This window comes from Amblyomma americanum, chromosome 10 (genome assembly GCF_052857255.1).
Source record: "Amblyomma americanum isolate KBUSLIRL-KWMA chromosome 10, ASM5285725v1, whole genome shotgun sequence".
Classification (NCBI taxonomy): domain Eukaryota; kingdom Metazoa; phylum Arthropoda; class Arachnida; order Ixodida; family Ixodidae; genus Amblyomma; species Amblyomma americanum.
Genome location: NC_135506.1, coordinates 66359253 through 66380070, shown reverse-complemented (window position 1 = coordinate 66380070; position 20818 = coordinate 66359253). Strand labels below are relative to the sequence as shown.

Sequence of the window (20818 nt, the reverse complement as noted above, 5' to 3'; positions counted from 1 at the left end):
TTCCCTGCGACACACCATTCAGTCGCTTGCATGTGAACTAGCCTTCACAGAGCTTTCCCTCTGTTTATCTTGGCTCAGTTCAGTTGAGGAACAGCCACTTTTTTATTCGCGTTTTCCTCATTCCATGCTTATCCTCGACTGGTGCCCGCTCCCCGTACTACAGCCACGTTTACATGAATGCGGCAGCAGTGCATCGCATCTCCTTTTTACCACATCACATTCAAGTGAACGATGATAATTCGCTAGGAAAGTGCGTCGGATCAATGCACCTTATGGGGGTAGATCAAGATTGATAAGTAGACTTCGTCGTTGAATGAAAACCGGTTTGGAGGTTGCCATCCACTTCCCTGTGGTGGCTATACAATACCACCGCCAGCTGGATAAAAAAGTAGCTTGCTTACCGTCCCGCCTGACTTGATGCAGTACATGTAAACATTAGCACATCGGAACCGCGAGATGCTCTAGGAAATGCGATGAGCTACTGTTGTATTCATGTAAACGCGACTTATATCTTGCTCTTTTATTTTCTGTTCCTCATTGACGTTGCCTGCCTCTTGGACCTCCTTAGACATGCCTCTTAGCCACGGTTAGTTGCCACGGTTAGTTGCCTGGCTAGTTTTCTTTGCCATCGCATGAAGCAGGGATGCAGCTGGTTTCGTATGAATGGAGTTTATTTAAATGTTGCGCTGTTTTTCTGGCTCTTTATATTCTAGCCACTGAAGCCGGCTCCTATGGCGACGCCCGGGAATTACATATTTTTGTTTGTGATGATTAGAGAGCAGGAAAGAGTGCGTGTTTGTAAAAAAAGCTCGCCTGTGTGGGCGTCGGCGGTGTCTCGACTTTCCTGGCGCATAGCGAGAGGCTTGTGAAGTTTCATCTTAACGTAGCTCGGCGGCCCAAGTGTTTAAAAGGTTGCCCCTTTCCGGCAGAAACATTGGCTTAGCTAAGTGAGCTCACGTTAGTGACCATCGCGATCAGCGTCGGGAACGAACTGCACTTGCCGACCGGAAACCTTGTCTAGGAAGGGCAAGGACTGCTATAGTCGGGTAAAACTCAAGAATGAAGCGGCAGGTGCCACTAAAGGAAGCCCTGCAACTAATGGCATCGACTGATTTTCATGCCGCCGTGCATGGTTAATCCGATGAAGCCGTGGTTATTCCCTATTAGTCGGCCACCCCCTGCTATTTCACACTAGCAGGTCCAAGGGGATCGGTCATGGGGGAGAATCGGTTGATGCCATTGGCTGGAGGGTGTCATTTGAGATGCATTTGCCCCTTCGTTCTTGAGTTGCATCGGGCGGTAGGCTTGTCGCTGCAGGATACAGCCTGCGAAGCAAGGCCGAATCTCACGATCTCGCATTCTTGTTCGAAAAAGGAGGGGGGGAGACGTCCCTTTATCTGCATATGAGGGAGGTTGTCGAAATGACACAATAAACAGGGGTGCGAATGCTAGGAGCAGGTCGAGGCAGATTATCGTCAATCTTACTATCTACCTCGAAAGCTGGCAGTGACGATCGGAGCTTCAGGATTTCCCAGATTAGGGGCAGTTCCCCTCACCTTTTCTACGAAGGGTACAGTGGGAAGCGACTGACTCATATCCCCTTTAGGCAGCAGAGCAGGAAGTGAAGACGCGGTCCATGAATGAGTTTTTGGTTGGAAGAAACCTTCCTGTAAGTCAGCTTTCCTGCAAGTTACAAGTTGTCCCCGCTGTCTCCGTCGCCGAACTCCCACCTCGCCTTCCTCTCGCGTCGCGGCATCGGGAGTCTTGTGTTGCCTGTAGCGCCGGCGCGTTCCTTTCCGTAGTGAACAACTGCGGCCTTCAGGACCGCAGTACTCGTCACTTTATTTTTCTGATTGGTTCCTTAATTCTCCGTATGTGCCTCATTATTAATGCGAAATCATTTTTTGGCTCATGAGCAGCGTCACCGGAAGGTGTGGACAGAGCGTGTTCACGCTACAAATGTTCTGTGATCAATTGAGAAAGTTTTAACTCCCGTCTGGACAATCTCTTTTCAGATTATTCGCAAATACTTGTCGAGCGCATACAAACAGCGCTCAACACTGCTACAACTACCACCTAGACTGATGTTGGTCGACCGGCACCAGACCTCGGCCTTCTTGTGGGCGGCACGCCGTCAAGCCGAGCTGGCTACTACGCGAGACCCTACTTCGGCGCAGGCACGTACGCGATTGCACTATCTTACAGCTAAGGCACGCAAATATGAACGCGACCTCTCACGACGGCAGTGGCATGCGTGGTGCGAACAACTTTCTGTCAAATCCTCGAATGCCTCTCACTGGCGAACATTCCGTACAATGGAACGCGGTCGCCGTTCTACTGACGCAGCAGCAACCGCATGCTTCGCGACTAACTTGTTGCCAGATGATTTCGCCAAAGAAGAAGCGCGAAAGTTTTTTTCCAAAAATACGATGCTGTGTCTTCTTCAGCCGCTAGTTTAAATATGGCAGGTATCCCAGCAAATGATATCAAATGCCGCCGTCTGATGTCGACGCAGACGGAATTGCGTGTCCTTTCTCTATCCCTGCGTTGCTGGCTGCAATAGATGATGCGAAACGGAAAACAGCGCCCGGCGCGGACAATATTCAGTACGAGGTGTACAAGAACCTGAGTAGCGCTGCACTCCCTCAACTACTTGACACCATAAACAAAGTATGGCTGAATGTCGTCGTGCCCGAGAGCTGGACATCCGCTGTCGTGATTCCTATCCCGAAACCAGGAAAGCCTCTGACGGACCTTGCTTACTTACGACCTATCTCCTTAACTCCTACGCTGTGCGCGCTAGCGGAGAAAATGCTACACACGATTGTCGTGGGGGCTATAGCAGCACCGTATTTATAACCCCGCACAAATTGGCTTTCGTCCATACATTGGTACAGAGGACGTGTTGGCTGTCTTAGCATCTGCAGTTTTGTCATCTACCCGCAGCTGCAATGTGCGTACCGTTTTAGCAATGGACATTGAAAAGGCATATGACAACATCAGTAATGCAGCCATTCTGAACTTCATTGACATGCTTTATCTCCCTCTGTGAGTGCGTAGTTTTGTCGAATCATTTTTGGAAGGCACAAAATTTGCAATACGCCTCAGCGGCGAAGTGGTCGGATCATTGGTTCCTCTCTGCGGCGTGCCCCAGGGATCAGTATTGTCGCCGACATTATTTAGTATTGCTTACATCCCGCTGGCTTGGCGCTTACATGACATCCATGACATAAAATTTCTGCACTACGCTGATGACATCATGGTGTGGAGTTCTCACGAAAATCTGCGTACTCAGGACGCTGCCCTTCAATCTGCCTTGGATGTTACCTCTAATTACGCATCATCCATCGGACTTCAACTTTCCGTGCATAAAACAACATACATCTCGGTCGCCATCTGCTTGGGACGCCGTAAACTTGCTGCATGGCCGATCCGTCTTTGTCTATCAGGCACCCTACTGAAGGAAAGTCGGAGTGTAAAAATCCCTGGTTTAACGATTCACCAATCAGGAGTAGTGACTGCATGGTTTTCTCAGGCAAAAAGGCAAGCTATTCAGACTTTGGGTTTGATTAGAAGAATTGATCCTAGAACGGGTAGCGCAGGCTCGTTCGTTGCACGGCAATTGGTGAGGGCAGTTCTGCAGCCACGTATTGTGTATCAAACCCAGTTTCAACATCTTACAAGAGCCCAATGGAATCGCCTTGAAGACGTGAACCGAGAGACTATGAGGACCATTACATGCCTTCCACGCGTCACACCGGTCATAGCTTTACAAGAGAATGCGCAGCTCAATACAGTTGATGAGCAGCAGAGCCATGATGCGCGCAGCCTTAAGGCCAGTCTATCGCACTCCACGCATACACTGATGACTTATGCAACGTCACACTCCATTCTTCAGCTGCCAGGACCAGTTATTCTCCCATGGAAGTTTGTACAGTTCAGCGACAAGAAGCCAGCAGATAATCGTCGACCAACATCTGCTGATTCGGTATCGTTGCTTCGCCAGAAATTTGAAGAACAAGATGCTTGCCTGCCTGAAGGATCCATTGTTGTCTACGTAGACGCAAGCATAGAACACTGCAAAGCAACAACTGCTACCTACTGCCTGTACACACCTGCCCTGAATCAAACCTCTAGGTTTAAGCTTACGGAACCCCCTTCGTCCTTTTGTGCTGAGCTCGTTGCAGTTCAAGAACTCTGCTCCCTGACAGCCACAACTATGCTCCCTGCGGACCGCGTTGTCATCCGCACTGACGCCCTTCAAGTAGTCCGGTTGCTATGACGTGTTAGCCGCTGTCGAACGATATGTCAGAACGTCCACCTGCTCGCGGCATGCATCCCGCAGCCAGTACGTATTCAGTGGGTTCCACGGGATCTGCTGACCTCTCAATGACAGGCAGATTTACCGGCCCGCCTCACGACTCCAGGCTCATCATTGCCTCGGCTCCTTCATTTGTACAACTTTACCCTCCTTCCATCAAGAAAGGAACTCCTCCGGCGCTGCACACGTGCTCTCATCCCTCCGTGTGCGGTAACCCTCCCCCGCTGTCTAACCCGTGCAGAGAAGGTTGCGCTTACGAGGACCCGGGACGGGGTTGCCCTCACACCTGCCGTCATTCGGAAGTGACCTCAGTACCGAGATTTCTTTCCTCGGCCATGGTGTCCGATATGTAAACACGAGGACATTGAAGCCGACATTCACCGCTTACTGTGGGACTGACCTGCTCTGAAGCCTACAAAGATCCGGCACCTGAAGGTAGCGGGTCTTCCACTAAGCAACCCTACTTCATATATTGCCTGGACGCAAGGACCATACCATCGCTTCCTACTGGACTTCATAAAATCAGCTAGCCCTTTTCCATTAATTTAATCATTAGTTGAGAGAAAACTGACGCCAACCAATATTTTTAACTTTACCCATCGTTTCGGGACCAACTCAGTCCCTTCTCCAGGGGTGACTAAAGTGTGCCAGCAGCAGCGGGTTGCTACCTTCGCTCTCCCTTTGTTAGCACGTGGCGCAGTCCACTAACGTGCGCAGAGGGGAGCATTCCTTGAGTCCTATTCATCGCCACCTTTGTGAGCCGGATGTGCAATGACTCTGAATGTCGCCTCTTGAACAGGTTTGGCTCCATTGGCGAAGACGCTCACCTCCTCGAAGGCTATCCGGTGGCCGGCGCGCTCGCAGTGTTCGGCGAGGCAACGACCATTTACTCACTGTAAAAGAGAAATTACTGCACGCGTCGTGCACCCCCAACTTCCTAATTTCTTTTCCCCAAGAACATCCATCTCTCTCTCTCGACGAGGTGGTTGGACTCTGAATTCATTAGCCGGATGTCATTTTTGCGTTGGCTTATTCTTTGGTGGAGGTTTTTGTTTCGCCGATATATGAAGCCGGGCACTTTGAGCACGGGAAAAAAATTCTGCCGGGACGCGGTTTTTCGGTCGTGGTAAGAAGCGGCTTATAGTCGAAACTGGTTCGTGAGCCACGTAGATTCCATGTTTTCCGAGAATGCGTGCAAGTGCCTCGCTGGTTACCCTCACATTGTGGAAATATGGGGGGGACAAAGCCTTTCGCCCAGCCCGCACTCCCACTCCGCGGATGCAGCGTTCCCGCTCGCTAACCGCGGAGGGGTTCGTGCTCGAGGGACAAAGGGAAGGGACGACACAGCGTTAACACTTATATGCTATTTATTACACTTGCAAATAATACACAGAGCGGGCCAGCTAGCTACAAAACATTAACGAGGCATTCCTCGGAAATAGAAGGCTACCTAAGAAGGACTTCCGAATTACCGGCTGGGGCAGGGGCGCGACTTCGGAGGTATCGGCGGCGAACGTTTGTATGCGCCGATAATGGCGGCCGGGTTCTCCCGTGCGCGCCGCAACATATGGAAGCACAACGCGCGGGCGTTTCATTGTTTCATTGTTGGCTGGTCCCCCTGTCCTCCGAGCTTGACGGCGACCAACGCGTTAAATAAAGCCACGTGTGCAGCCATTCTTCTGTAGGTCGGCGAAAACCGTGGCTTCTGCTTTTTTCACCGCTTCGGGGGAGCAGATTGACTTTGCTCTTCTCAGGAGAGAGGAGACGACGGATTCCTTGTGGCTAGTAGGGTGGTTGGAATTAAAATTTAGGTAGCGGCCGGTATGGGTTGCCTTCCTATAGACACCGATCTTTAAATCTGCGCCTTTTCTTCTTATCAAGACGTCCAGGAATGGCAGTGTGTTGTTCAGTTCTCGTTCCATTGGGAACTGAATAGAAGGCTCGACTGAGAGGTGGTTGAGCCAGGAAATTTTCGACCTGCGATGTCTTCAGAATGCAGAAGCAGTCATCGATGTAAAGAATGAAAACTTTTGGTTTTTCTTGGAACGACATCAGCTTCCTCTTCGATGGCCTCCATCAAAGAGGAGGTCATCTTTCATCACACCTTCGCCCATCATTAATGCCCTGGGGCAGTACATCTCGCTTTAAAAAATAATTAGGTCTAGTGACTGCGCAGGTGTGTCAGAAACGTCTGTTCGAGATATGTATTGAGGCGTACATGAGTAATTATGAGCGTCTAGGTTACAGATGCACGTTTCTGGTAAATTTCAAACTCGCTTGGAGTTAGGGTGCCTCGACGTAGCGTACCAGCATCGAGGCACCCTATTGGAGCGCAGTCGATGTCTTGTCCACAGTTTTTGAACTACGCTTCTTGCTTTACACTCCTGGCTACTCGAGATCGCATTTTTATTGGACCGCTTGTAAAAGCTGGAGGCCAGCTACCTTTTTTGCTAAGTGCCGAGCTCCTGCTCGCCACATACTACTTTTTCAACATGATTGCCGCCATATTGCTCACTGGACTGTTTTTTGCATCTGGTGCTACCAATCCACCATGCCTGCAGTAGGACACAGAGCAGATAAGCAAAAAAAAAGCGACGTCTGGAGAGAGCGGTTGCGAGAGGGTCAAGTGTTTTTTGTTTGTCATCTAAGCTAGCTTGAGTGACTGGGACAACTTTTTTTTTGTAATGCAGCAGGGCAAATGGGGAGAAACGGGGCTTTGTCTCCGTGCCGTCGGGAACGGGCTTTCTGTTGTTTGGGCGTAAGGGTGCAGAGGGTGGAAAAGAGAGTAGCGGGCCGCTAGGTCTGAGAAGCCCAAGGCACGAGGACAAAGGTCGACATTCTCTTCCTTATCTGGTTTCTGCTTAGCCCGCCTAGGCTCAGCCTAGAGTCACTAAATAAAGACTTAGAGTACCGGCACTCTTTTCTCCAATTGTTCTGTGCCGCCGCCACGATCATTGGTCAGTTTGCATCACGTGATAATTGTTTACACTGCGACGGTTCATGGGGGCTGCCATTTTGTGGCTTATGCGTTTTCAGTCGGGCAACTGTGGTAGTCCTAGTGCTGCGAGTGCTGCCGGTGACCGACTCAGTGACCAGGGATTCCGCGCCTCGCAGCATTTCAGCTGCACAAGATCATACGAAGATGCCGTTTTGCTGCGTTGTTGGCTGTTTCAACTCGCAGAATGATGGAAAACGCTTCATGCGCTTTCCTCCATGCCGTACGGCTACGATCCCCGCCGCAGCGCAGGGTGGCTAACAGCGTTGTTTACAAAATGGCCGGGCCAAAGTTAGCGGCGAGGTCGCCGAAGCGGCAATCTGGCAACAATGATAAACAACAAAATGGCCTCCCCTGCTTACCGCCGTGCTGCAGTGACGGTACTCTAAGTCTTTATTTAGTGACTCTAGCTCAGCCAGCCAACACCCTCTCAATGCTAAGGCCTCTCCACCGGCCGCGTGACGTCACGCCAAGGGACCGTGCAGGCCCCGCGCTCCGCGATTTCAGCGCGCCGCGCCCGTCTGCACTATTCGGGTACTGCCGTACGTAGCTGCCTTATAAGTGATTCCTTCATTTTCATTTTTGTCGTTGCTGCAGAAAAGAAATTCGCTAGTTTGTGCGCGCCTTAGGCTATCATTTTATCTGCTTTATATATTTTTTTTATTGCAGAACACCTTATTGTCAAGAAAGTTCGAGCTGCTAATACAGTTTTTTATAATAAACAATTTAGCATACGGCCGCCAATTTCGCATTATTGGTCATTATAATAAAAAATTGATTAGTTAATTTCAATTAATCATCTAATTATTAGGTTCTATCACGTACATGATGTCTGCCGTGCGGTAAAATCCATCCGCACAGACCGCACATGCGTATATCTAGTTGTTAAAGTAGAAGTTCGTGAACATTGAAAAAAAAAACACCGTCTACTGCGCATTGTGTTAGTTTTATTCTGTATTGTGTTTTGCTTAAAGCTTTCACACACAGCAATAATGACACTCACAATAATGTTGCGCTGTTGAGTATTTGTACAGCTAATCTGACCCTTACAATAAAAAACGACGAGACACCAGCAATGAAGTGTGCGCAAAGCATTTTTATTGCTTGGGAATAAAACTTACTTCTTCTTAAGCGTTGCTGCTTTCCGGGCTGCGGCCTTCTGCTGCGCATTGTCTTGTATGGCATCATTTCTTAGTTTGCAAAAGTTGTTTAGAACAACGTTGGTTGCAACGCGTACTACCAAGCGCAGGAGAGTTTGTGCAGTGTGGCCATTTTCACATGTCTCAATGTCGTGTTCGTCCAGGAGGGAAATCGTCTGTGAAATCACGACACCACGTTGATTTCTACAGGAGAGAAAATCTTCCGCGGTTGCTCCAAAAGACAACTTCTCTGCAACTAGTTTAGTCATCAGTACCATGTGAACTGTGCATGGCTGGGGAAACTTCAGCCCTCCTCTCGACAGGTTAGCTATCATGGCAGTATTTTCCGCTTCGATCTCTCGATTTTCAATCACCAATGTGCTGAAGCAAGCAGAACATGAAAGCTTCTTTAAAGCAGCATGAGCAGCGTATCCTGCAATGTAGACAATAGCATCCATGTCAGAGTGGGCGTGTGTAATATCGTCGTCGCTGACAGCCACAGAAAAGTTGCATGGGACAAGATCCTCACTTACGTCTTCAAACTCTGTTTCCTCGCGTGGAAATGTCAAAAGTTTTTGAAGACGAAGCTTCTTCTCACATTCGTAGAGCTGACGCACGGAAATGTGGTACTGTGATCCTGCCAGCTGGCGGTAACGGCCGAACCGGTCTTCTAGCGCATCCGTCTGAAATTTGCCCAGCAGTACGTACTTGAAGTGAAGTTCTTCTAAGCAGTAGCGCGAGAGTTCTACCAGAGAATAGCATGTCAGTCGCAAAGCACTGTGAGTCTCTTTCGTCAGCGAGCCACTGGTGATGTTTATTCTTGCCCAAGCGTCCAACCAGTCCACAACGCCGCTCAGGAAAGCTAACTGTGTGTCATCAACAGACCTTACAGGGTCTTGCATGCTGTCCCTTAGCCTCTGGCCTTTGCAAGGGGTCTTAACATTGACTATTTGCCACCATGTGAGGATAACGTCAATGAAAAGAGCAGTCGACTCAGCTTGAGGAATCTTGAACGCGGAACCATGTGTCCTGAGGGCATTTGAAACAAACTGATTAATGACGTCGAGAGCGAGCTTTACATTTTGCCGCTCCATTGAGGTTGGATTCACGGCTTTTGCGTTCAGTCTGTAAGCAGCCTTCACAAGCGACGTCTTCTCTGAAGAATAAAGCTGCCGCACAGCTGCGAAAGAAGCAGCTTTCATACGAGGAGGCCCTTCGGGCATTGCTCCACTCAAGTCCATTTCAGGGAAATAGAGGCATGTTCCAGGGTTTTTCTGGTTAATCCAATTGTTCCTAATGCACTTCAAGAGATGCACAGGATCGACCACGTAGAAAAGAGGGCGAGCGTTATCGGCTGGATGGGGATAGACAATGCTCACCTGAGGACTTGTAGCAAATAACGACATCATCTTGCGGTTCAGAGCATTGTTGTCCGTTATCACAGCGATAATTTTGAGCCCCATTTTCTCAACATTAATGATTATGTTCTTAGCATGCTCGTGCAAAATTTCTGCGCTCAGTTTGCTCACAGGTAATATGTGAATGACGTCCTTGTTTGCAGAAAGGAGTGATTGTACCATGAACACATGGGCTGTTGTTGCTGGTTCCGTTGAATGAACCGACGATCCTACTATTGTGCCCCCTTTGTAGTCGAAGTATGGTTTTATGTGGATCTCATCGATCATCAGGGTCACTGTCTTCTCGTGGTCTTTCATTGATTTGACTCGTTCTCGGATGTAGGAGAGACAGTGCGGTTGATTTTGCTCCACAAGAGGGTCAGCTTTGTAATTTGAGCAAACACGGCGCAGTGTGGAAGGATGGGGCAGAATGATTCTTGATGCAGCTCTTGTGAAGTGATATGCGTGAGGAGAAATTGAATTCAAAATACTGGCGAATACCAGCAGCTCTGCGCTATACACATGCTGTTTCGCGAGGAGAAGCTCTATCTGCTCAACCAGAAATTTCAGCAAAGAAGACTGTTCTTTCGTCGTATCACTGTCCTCAATGAGGTCTGCAAGCAGTGAACCGACAAACTGCAATACTTTAGTATGTTTCGACTCTTTCGTCACCTCAGGTATATTATGCAAGCCTATCTTGAGTTCTTCTAGCAGCAAGGACAGGCTGGAGGTGTCGCATACTTGAGCTGGCAGAATCCTGCCTGAAGGAAGCGACAGAAGCTTCACTCCATTCAAGAAAACAGAAAGTGACAGATCAGGGAGAACTACCAAGGCGCATTTCACATTAGGTGAAGGATCATTCTCGATGAGAAGGAACCTAACGCACTGCTCATCGACAGAAACGGTCCAGAATTTCGTGTTGCAGATTCCAGGCAACTTAGATTTGAACTCCTCGTAAGATGAAACTTTGTTTCTTTTCTGTTCAAGCTCATTAGACTGAAGTGACTTCCTCATAGCCTCCTGCAAAGCAGCGTTTTCCCTTCTTGCTTTTTTCGTCTCTGGCGATTCACTCCGTCCAGGCGTTGAGGACAAGTATTTTGGGCAGTTTGGAAAAACAGAAGGCGCAGCATCAATCTTCAACTGTAGCCTGTCACGCTTCACCTCTATTATTTTCCCTGTCAGTTCATCTTGGTGTGACAACGTCGTAATGAAGTCGCCTGCGTGGAAGTGCAGTTCACACACCTGCACGAGAAAATGAAGCAAGGCCATTCGCCATGACTCTCCATTGCCTAAAACACTAAGTAAAAAGAGTCTGAATAGTGAACAGCTTTTACATATTTACACAGCTTTTACACAAGCCTTATGCACATCCACAGAACTAAATGCTTCCTGGACAATTCATACATAAGTGTAAGAAGTGATATCATTGCCTACAAAGACAGCATGCCTTTCCGGGAGCGACAGCTCACAACTAAGATAATTACCAGCGCCTATTAAGCAATATTTCAGAGTCTTACCCTCGAATGCTCTGTAGGTGTGAAATCCTTCCGTGGAATGGCTCGCAACCAGGCTTTTCTTCGTACTTCGTCTCTTGGGAAGCAATAAACACGTACTTTGGGACCATTCTGGTAGTTCCCGCGGCACCCGGGAACACAGCACCGGCCCATGTTTCACGAAGTTGCACTCGCTACACGGCAGGCAATCAGTTTCCCATTCGTGCGCTAGCACAGGTACGCACGCCACACAAGAAACGGCCACACGAAACAGACACAGCCGTGCGAGGAGCGAACGGAAATGCACCCAACGCCAGGCTGAAAGACTCAAGCAGCAGCTAGACGCTCACTGCAAGACTGCGTTCGTGTCTGTGCTTGCCCGGGCAAGCGCGAGCACATCGAGGGAGACAACCGAGCGGAGCGGAGCCGCGCTTGGTGAGCAGCCTGACCGGACACTTGGCGTGACGTAGCGCGTGTGGAAAGGAGGGCCTGGAGAGGCCTGAAGAAAGTATTTAGAGGGTGTTGGCTCAGCCATCAGGCGCAGTCCTGCTACTGTGTACTTTGACAAATAGGCAGGAAATTTTCTACCAAAACCTCCTGTACTTGGAAGAGGGAGGAATGCGGTTCTTTTGTGGCAGTCATTTCCGGTGAAACATGGTGAACATTCTTTCAGTAGGGTCACTGGGAACTGCTTTGTATCTCACCTTGGTGCAGCCTAACCGGATGCGTGCAGGGGTGGGAAGTGTCCTTTCAGTAGCCCCACCCTGAAATACTTTGTTACTCAACCGGAGGTGACTAATCGAACACGTGCTTCAGGAACCAATAAACGTGCAGACTTGTGCCTTCCTATGGTTCCCTTGTATTGCCCCCACTAATGCTCTTCAAACCATCAGCTGGGGTGCGTCGCGCGAGACCTGCTGTCAGTGGCGGCGTCTCCGGAAAGTTTTTCGTGGCCGGCACCTGGCATCGGATTGTTTGTGGTGTCTGGCGCGATGGTCTTCTCAGAAACCTAGCTTGTCACCCGTCACAGCACTTCAACTAGCTAGCAGTAGCTTACCGCATTTGTTCGCATACTTCGGTGACACTTGAAGGCAATGGCAGAGGGCGAGAAGCTGCTCTTACCACACGGTGTGATGGTGATGTTATCGGTACCATTGACGGAAGCGGGAACACTCGACGATTATCCCTTGCCATTTCCGCCGCTATGCTCCGGCAGCGAGGGCCAAGACTGTGCTACTCCGAAATCGGGTGGGTGTTTCTTTTCGCTTTGCCATATTCTGCACCGGGCATTCCCTTTCGCGAGTGATATTTGGCCAGTGATACTGCTCCTGCACTCATCGCTTTCCTCCATTTCTTGCTGTTCGCGTCGTCGTATTGCAGTTGATGCATTCCTTGGGATAAGGATGGCGCGTTAAAAGATCTTTTCCTTGGAGTGCCTTGCCCCGCAGTCGTCTAGTGTCCGGTGTGCCCGTCCTTCATCCCGAGCTGAGTTGCGTTGTTGTCAGGTTTATACTTCCGTTCTTGTCATAGTCGATGCCTCCCACATGATCGCGTTGTCGCGGCGAACCGCTCGCACGCCTATTTGTCTTTTCCTTCTGCGTAGACGACGACGAGGTGGAGGAGGAGGAGGACGTTGCCGTCGTCGCCGTGTCCAGCAAGAGCGACCACGGGGGCCGACGCAACGGTGCTGCACCCGCCTTCGTCGCACTGCCGGCCAACGGGTCGTCGCCCAGGGTCGTCGGCGGCTTGAGCAGTGCGCCTGCGTCTTCGACCGTCGCGTCCCGGACGAGGTCCAGCTGCCGCGTCGTGACGCAGTCGCACAAGGCGCTGACCAACGGTCAGACGCAGCCCGGAGCAGAGCGGGCGTCCACCTGCCCCAGCGTGGTCGTCGGCTGCAAGGGCGAGAGCCCCTGGCACCACGGGTCGGCAGCGTCCTCTCCGCAGAGAAAGCGCTCGCGGCGAGACGAAGACTTCTTGCCGTCGTCCTCCCTGTTGAGCTCGAAGTCACAGTCGGGCCGGCGAGGCAGACCTCGTCGCTCGCTGTCCCGGCTGCCGCCGAGCGCCGAGAGCAAAAAGCACAAAGCGATGGAGCGCAAGCGTCGCGAAGACGCGCGCGTCGCCTTGGAGCAGCTGCGGGAGATGGTGCCGGCGTTGGCCGGCAACAAGAAGGCGACCAGGGCGTCCATCTTGCAAAATGCGAGAGCATACGCGATCCTGCTGACCACCGAGTCGGTCTGCATCTATAAGGAGAAGGAGCGCCTAGAAAAGCACCAACAATTGCTCAGGCAAGAGCTGGCCGCGCTGCAACAGCAACACAGGGCGCGACACCCTTTATACAGGCGCTGAGGCAAGTCGTGGACGTCCAGTCTCCGACCCTCCCGTGCACCCCCTCTTGTCCCGGTCGGAGCTCGCAAACCGCCCAAGCCTCTGTCCTGGACATTCAGCGTATGTATATGCCGCTGCTTCTAGCCCTAGCGATTGCTGCCTTCATTTCGCCACTGTCGCCGAACCGTGGACATGCCTGTACCTCAAAAGTCGGACCACTATGCATATCTAGTTGATGTTACGCCAGTGTATTCATCGGGCAGCTGCCTCTTGCAGTGTGTGGGGTCCGGACTGTGTTTTATTCTTAAGCGCTTGCTTAGAATGAGGGGAATTTGAAGGGTTTGCAAACAAGAGTACGAGTGGCTGTGGGGGTCGACTTGAATGCTTCTTAAGTGCCGGTTCCACTTCGTAGGTGAACAGACCCCGCTCTACTGTACCCCCTTCGTTTGTTTTTGCTTTATAAATATGGTTCCAATATCTTCAGAAAGAAAGTTTTATCTGCTTTCAAAAGACGTATTTGGTTTGCCAATAGTTTCAATGGTGTTTAAGCTGTAAAGGTGAACGCAAAGGTAAAAGCGCCCTATGAGCTAACCTTGACTCAGGAAATACAAAGTTGTGAACAACCTCTTGCACCTAGAGAAAAATCGTTCGAATTTACTGTTAGCATGTTTAATGATTTAGAAATGTTTGTGTAGCTTAGTTTATTAGCCACGCGTGTTTGAGAAATGTATTCTGCAATAACGTTTAGCATATACACTGCCCTGAGGCGATTTTTTGGACACGTGGAGATCGCGAAATCTTTCTTTCTTTCTGACAATGTCATTGATCTGCTTCGTTTAGTTTAAAAGTTATTACTTGTCAAAGTTAGCGATATTGGGGGGTGGTATGGGGGGGATAGCTGAAAAAAATTGCTTAGCTGTTGAGGTAACGAGCATTTAGCAATGCTCGCGTGGAAAAACGTAATACTTCGCTATACATGGCTAAGCATCACTTTTACTCTACGGCTTTCGCGGGATGTACACGGTGGGGCTGATTTCAGCAATTTTTTTCGTATAGCTTATGAAGGGCGCCAGCTCTCCGTGAAATATTTTAAGCATGGTTGGAATGTTCCAACGTTTGTTTTTTTCTGGTGAATGTACCATAACATCTCGGGCTCTCATTCTTTTAATCTACTTGTAACAATTATCAACAACAAATTCCACGAAATACAAAGAATAACAGGCTCACGCGCGATAAATCTAGTAGGCAGCGCTATCTATAATGGTACAAGTGCACAGAAGAAGTCACAATTCAGAAAAATGTCGAGGGTGGCGCTACAACCAGCCTAAACCAACCTAAATTAAAAGCCCTTTGGTGAAGCATAAGTAACGGCTTCTTTCCTTTCCTAGCGCTCCGCCAGAAAATCGAGCCTACCATTGGCCAAGGCGCCGTGGTCACGTGTTAGCGCGCGCTTTTTGGCTCCGCAGCCCACGCCGGCGCCATTAGACGTTTTTACCTGCGCATGCGCACGCGCAGTGGATCCCCTCACCCCAACAATGCCCCTGCGCATGCGCAGGAGGGTCCGGTAAACACCTCCGGTAGTACGTCTCCGGTATGCTAAAAACGTCTATTGTCAGGGGTGAAATAACAGAAGGCCGAGCGAGGCGGTTGTTATCCATATTAAACAGCGCGAAAAAGACGAGGGCGGAACAAGCGTAACGCAAACGCTGCCTTTAAACTGAAGATTTATTACCAGAGGCGACAGTTAAAATGTTTTCCTGCAAAACGAAACACACACACACACACACACACACACACACACACACACACACACACACACACACACACACACACACACACACACACACACACACACACACACACACACACACACACACGCACGCGCACACGCGCACACACGCACACGCACACGCACACACGCGCACACGCACACGCACACGCACACACACACACACACACACACACACACACACACACACACACACACACACACACACACACACACACACACACACACACACACACACACACACACACGCACACCAGAAATCACGCCTGGTTTCCTTTTTGTGCGACAGAGTTTTGGCAGGAAGCATTTCACCAACTTTGATGGTGTCTACGCTCTGCGGCGATACCGAGCTTCTGTTGTACTTACTGATGCACTAACCGAGGAGGCAGAAGGAAAAGGCTTCACGCCGTTCCGTTCGGAAAAACCAACGCGGCTCGCCGAAAGGCTTCGCTGCTTAGGATCGGCCGGGCAAACGTTGATGATGTGCTGGATCTGCGTCTTTGCGATGTGAGTGGCCCTTCTTCAGTCGTCAGTCGTGTTTTTTGGAAGGGTTTAGTGTGAAGCGCGAGCGTCTGCAGTCTTTCTTCGCATTTAAGGCCGTTTGTCTCGGTTGTAAATGGGTTCGTTCGCTCGCGGACTACGGAAGCAGTGCTTCTCGTTGTCTTAGCCCCGCCGTTCACGCTACTGGCTCTGCTAGGCTCTGCAGGTGTAGATTTGATGTCGCGCACATTACGTGGTGTATTGGTTTGGTGGTAGTCGGACACGTTGGCGGGCTGTACTCGACAGTTGCGTCTCATGTTAAAGTTTGAGTCCCGCCGTTTACGTTGCTCGAAGTGCATTTCTAGCTTTCGTGTTGCGCGCATCGCTGGACGTATTTGTTTTGTTGCAGTTGGGCTCCGTCGCTCACGAACTCGGCATTGAAGATGCGGTTCTCGCTGATTGAACGACGCTCTTATGACGCTCGCAGTGCAGGTCTAGCTTTCATGTTGCGCGCATTGTTGACCGCATTTGTTCTGGCAGGGTTTATACCAAATCGGTCGTTACTGTGCCTAGGCGCATTAACGGCAGCTGCCGCTCGAATACTCCATATATGCGTAGATAATACTTGATAATGCGAACGATGATCTCCGTTAACCATGGTTACAGACATTTTTTGTTGTGTTTTCAATTTTCGCTTCAAGCAACTTCCTAAACGAAAAAAGTGTTCGCTTCAAATAGGACTGTGTAAATTCGAATTTTGGTTTTCCAGCGCTTGAATTGTGTAAGCGATTAATTATCTGCGGCAGTTAAGTCTGCTTCGCGCTATACGTGATAATTACACGAGAGAACACACTGTCCTCTTATAAGCCATTATTGCGTATGCTGACTTAAGAAGACAATCACCTATGGACCTCCTGCATGTTTGTAAACAAACGAGGTGGCGCTGCAGTCGCTAGCGAGCTCGTGGTAGGCAAAAGGTCGGGGAGTGGCGTCGCGGATAGGTGTTGTGCGCGGGTTTTCAAGGCTTGTAGGCGCGTTTCCAGTTTCTGCGAATCATAGCAACGGTCGATGCTTCCAACTTAGTAATTTGTCGAAGTACACGAGCTCGCGTTGTCCACGTGCGGCCTATAAAGAGAAATAGTTTGTCACTCGGTACTGTATATATGGTTAGTAGTAAACATGTAGAAAGCGTTCCTGCCGTTTATTTATGCGCTAGTCATTGAATAAAACAAGTTTTGACACTCTGCACTAGCCGGAATGATTTTACTTCGGGACAGTAGTGAGGGGAAGTGCTGGCGTTGTTTCGTCGGAGCAGACATGCGCTCACCGTCTGCTGACATACGTACGTGTCGCGCTGCGCGAAAAGTGGGGACAGCGTCGTGTCCCCGATCTCCTGTCTCGCTTAGCGCTGTTATTGGCCGCATGACCACGCACCAGCCAGGCCGACTTGTCCTCTTGTTAAGCTGGTCGATTTGATGAAAATTTTTGGTTTCTAGAATTATTCTCTTTCCTAGCCCTGAAGTCTAGTTTCGTGACGAAAAATTATAGCAAAATATTGAGTACAAATTTATAAATTACACTTTTTAGAAGTGTGGTCGTCAAAAATTGTGAGGTAATTTCTTTGATTTCAGTGCCGCATTTCTTTGACAAAAGCGAAAGCGAAGATGCATAAACGAGGGAATAAACTTTAAGGTTCGTTTTCTGACCTCTCGCATTTTCTGCGACTGGATCACTCACCTTCGTAGTTCGCATGAAAATCAAATGATTCCATTTGTCGCAAACTATTCCTGAGACATTGAGGAGCGTAATAAATCTCTCGATTTTTTTCCCTACATGTGCAGTATTGTGTTAGTTATTTTTGTAAGAAACGTTTTCATGTAACTATGCATGCATAAGTACTGATCATATAGAAAAAGAACTAATCGCGCCATCATACAGAACAGGGCTTTATGCTCATGCTGGCATAAAAAAACTGCGCACTCTCTACTCAATTATTTGAGACCTAGCTTGGGGGGACTTGACGACGGTGTTAAGTATAATTACCCAGAACTCCACCAGGTATAGCTATAAATAAAAGGAATTACTGAAACTAGCCTAGGAATTTCATATTTGCACCATGTTTAATTCATATCGCATGCATGAATAACGAAAACACTTTTCATGCCGCGTCACCTCTCAATCTCGCCACGTGTCTGTTAATAGCACGCCTGCGGCTGCTTCTTTCCAAACATGCTTCGCGATCATGTATTACCTCATGAAACATGACACATGCATGATGCAATGAAAAAGCATATGGCGTTTAGCACACTTAAGGTACGCTATTCTAAGCACACCAACGCGACCGCGCAAGATTGACACAACGTACCAGACTTGTTTCTGCTCGAATGAAATAATTACGTCGTCATAACAAGAAACAGTTTCAAGTAAATATTAAATGTCACAAAACGCGCCATTTAAACATGGTGTGCTATTAACAAAAAAACGCATTCCTTGGGGGTGAGTGAACCTGTCGGGCCCCGTGCACTCCGGCACAAGGTGATAAGTACGTGTGCAGCTACATATGTCTTTTTTTTACTTGAGCAATTATCAGCCTACTATCCTGAAGTTCAGGTGAATGAACGCAGTAACTTGCATGCTATTAAGTGCATTGAGTGGCAGTGCCTATCGACTCCCAGACTTCGCGCTTTACTACCGTGGCCCAATGCCTGTTAGCCAGTTTCCGAATGCGGCATTTATGCGCGAGAAACCTATCGAGGCTAATTTAATATTTTTATGCTACTACGCTGATCCAGCAGTGACGCAGCTGGTCAATACACGCTGCTTCTGCAGTGCACAGGCTTGAAGCAGCCGCCGGTAACTGCGGCAGCTGCGGTAGGCACTGGCAAGCGGAACCTGTTTTGCCTACCATGCGAAAGTCGCTGCTAACATCAGCGCCACCGCATCTTCGTGGCGTCGCGGGGTGAAGGAGGTCCATACAAACATTCTAGTGGGTGATGTAGCGCTGTGGCGGCGCGCGAAGCAGCGGTTAAAGGCATTTTTTGATTGCTGTAATCAACCCAAACAATCAACCCTGCATCAAAATTCTGCTGCTCACAGCCGTGTTACAAAACTAGGGCATCGTATTCACCTATTTACAAACATTAAAGGACCACACACACACACACACACACACACACACACACACACACACACACACACACACACACACACACACACACACACACACACACACACACACACACACACACACACACACACACACACACACACACACACACACACACACACACACACACACACACACACACACACACACGCCGCACACGCGCACGCACACGCACACACGCACGCACACACGCACACACGCGCACACACGCGCACACACACACGCACACGCGCGCACACACACACGCACACACACACACATTCACGCACGCACTCACACGCGCGCGCACGCACGCACGCACGCACGCACACACGCGGACGCACACGCACACACGCACGCACACACACAACACACAAAATATGTGCATAACTCACTCATCGTTTGTTTGATCAGGAAGCATGCGTCGACTCTTTTTTTATTTATTTTTTTCGAAGTTTATTCCGTACGTAGAACTCTGGCAATGTTGTCTTCAGAAATCTTTTCGAATACTGCACATATTTTTCTTGTCAAACTGACAACCGTGCGTAAAGGAACGGGGCGCTGGCTTCCGACAGTGAAGCGCTGGCCACCACCCAGCCTTTTCGTGCGTGGTACAAGAACCGTCAAGGCAGCCACAATTAAAAGCGAAAGAATATGCCAGGGAATGGAGGGGAGACTGGCCAGCAGACTTTTCTCACGCTGTCTATGCTGCAGCTTGCGCCGGCGGGAGACATGCCTGTCGAGCGCGGCTTAAGCCTGTTTCACATGCTGTGACTAGACCGAAAATATTCGGTGTAGTCGGTGTAGCCGCAGTGCGATTTTCGGTCACTGGTTTCACATGCAACACCGACGCACCGAATTCGGTTGGAGCGACACGCAGGGTTGCTTAATGCATGCATAGGCAACGGTTGGTTAATTGCAATATTAACAAAGCAGGGTGTGTGTCGGCGTTGTTATTGTTATGCGTGTTTTAGTTATGACAAAATATTTCAGATGTTTTCAATGGAATACACGATTTTGTATTAATCAAGAAATACGTTGCTGCGCGGCTTGAAACTGCCGGGACGTGAAACTAGGGCCGGCCAACAGAGCGTCCATATTACGCTCAGTCAGCGCCTGCTCGCTCTCTCTTTCCACTGGTGGAGCTTGGAGTGTGCACCCGCGCGATAACTCAGCTCGGTAAGTACCTCAACCTCGGCGATGGCATCAACGCTCTGGCCCGGTAGAGTTCGGCCTCTGCTTCTCCGAGAGTGTTACTTGTTGGAGAAGTAGAAGCTACCTCTTCTTCAGCAAGGCAGCGTCAATGACGACGACGTCGACACTCCAGCGATCACGTCTCCGCTCGACTCCGGCCATTGGCGGCTGATGCTACTGGAGGAGTACTTCCTGCTCGAGAAGAAGAAAAAAAAAACTTCTAGGGAGCCTGCGGAGCCCGAGGCGTTGGTGGGTTCGCCCTATCTGGGAGAACCGAAAGTCGGAGTCGGAGTTTTATACTGCCGTGAGTTGAAAGATATATTTGGCATTGCGCGCATATATTTTGCACAGCGTGCTTTCAACGTATGTGCTTCTACGCGCACGCTGCTCTCTGCAGATGCCACTTCTGATGTCCTGAGACCGGGATTATTTCCGGAAGTATTACAGGATGACACCGGAACGGTTTGAGGAGCTCCATGCGCTGCTTGAGGAATCGCTTACGAAAGAGCACTGCGTTCGTGAGCAGCTCCCTTCTCGGAT

General features: G+C 49.6%; 1 protein-coding gene across 1 annotated transcript; it reads left to right on the top strand.

Annotated features, from left to right (window-relative positions):
- Positions 1-12439: 12439 nt before the first annotated feature.
- Positions 12440-14123, top strand: LOC144108372 (uncharacterized). Its single transcript, XM_077641622.1, has 2 exons — positions 12440-12473; positions 12949-14123. The coding sequence occupies exons 1-2, from the start codon at positions 12440-12442 to the stop codon at positions 13689-13691; spliced, it is 777 nt and encodes a 258-aa protein (XP_077497748.1). The 3' UTR covers positions 13692-14123.
- The last annotated feature ends 6695 nt before the right edge of the window (positions 14124-20818 follow it).

What these genes read in the sequence shown, in the direction of transcription:
- LOC144108372 (XM_077641622.1), top strand. Translation starts at nt 12,440, where the DNA reads ATGGCAGAGGGCGAGAAGCTGCTCTTACCACACG. An exon ending in GAAGCTGCTCTTACCACACG is followed by an intron (nt 12,474 to 12,948) that starts GTGTGATGGTGA and finishes CCTTCTGCGTAG; the next exon opens with ACGACGACGAGGTGGAGGAG.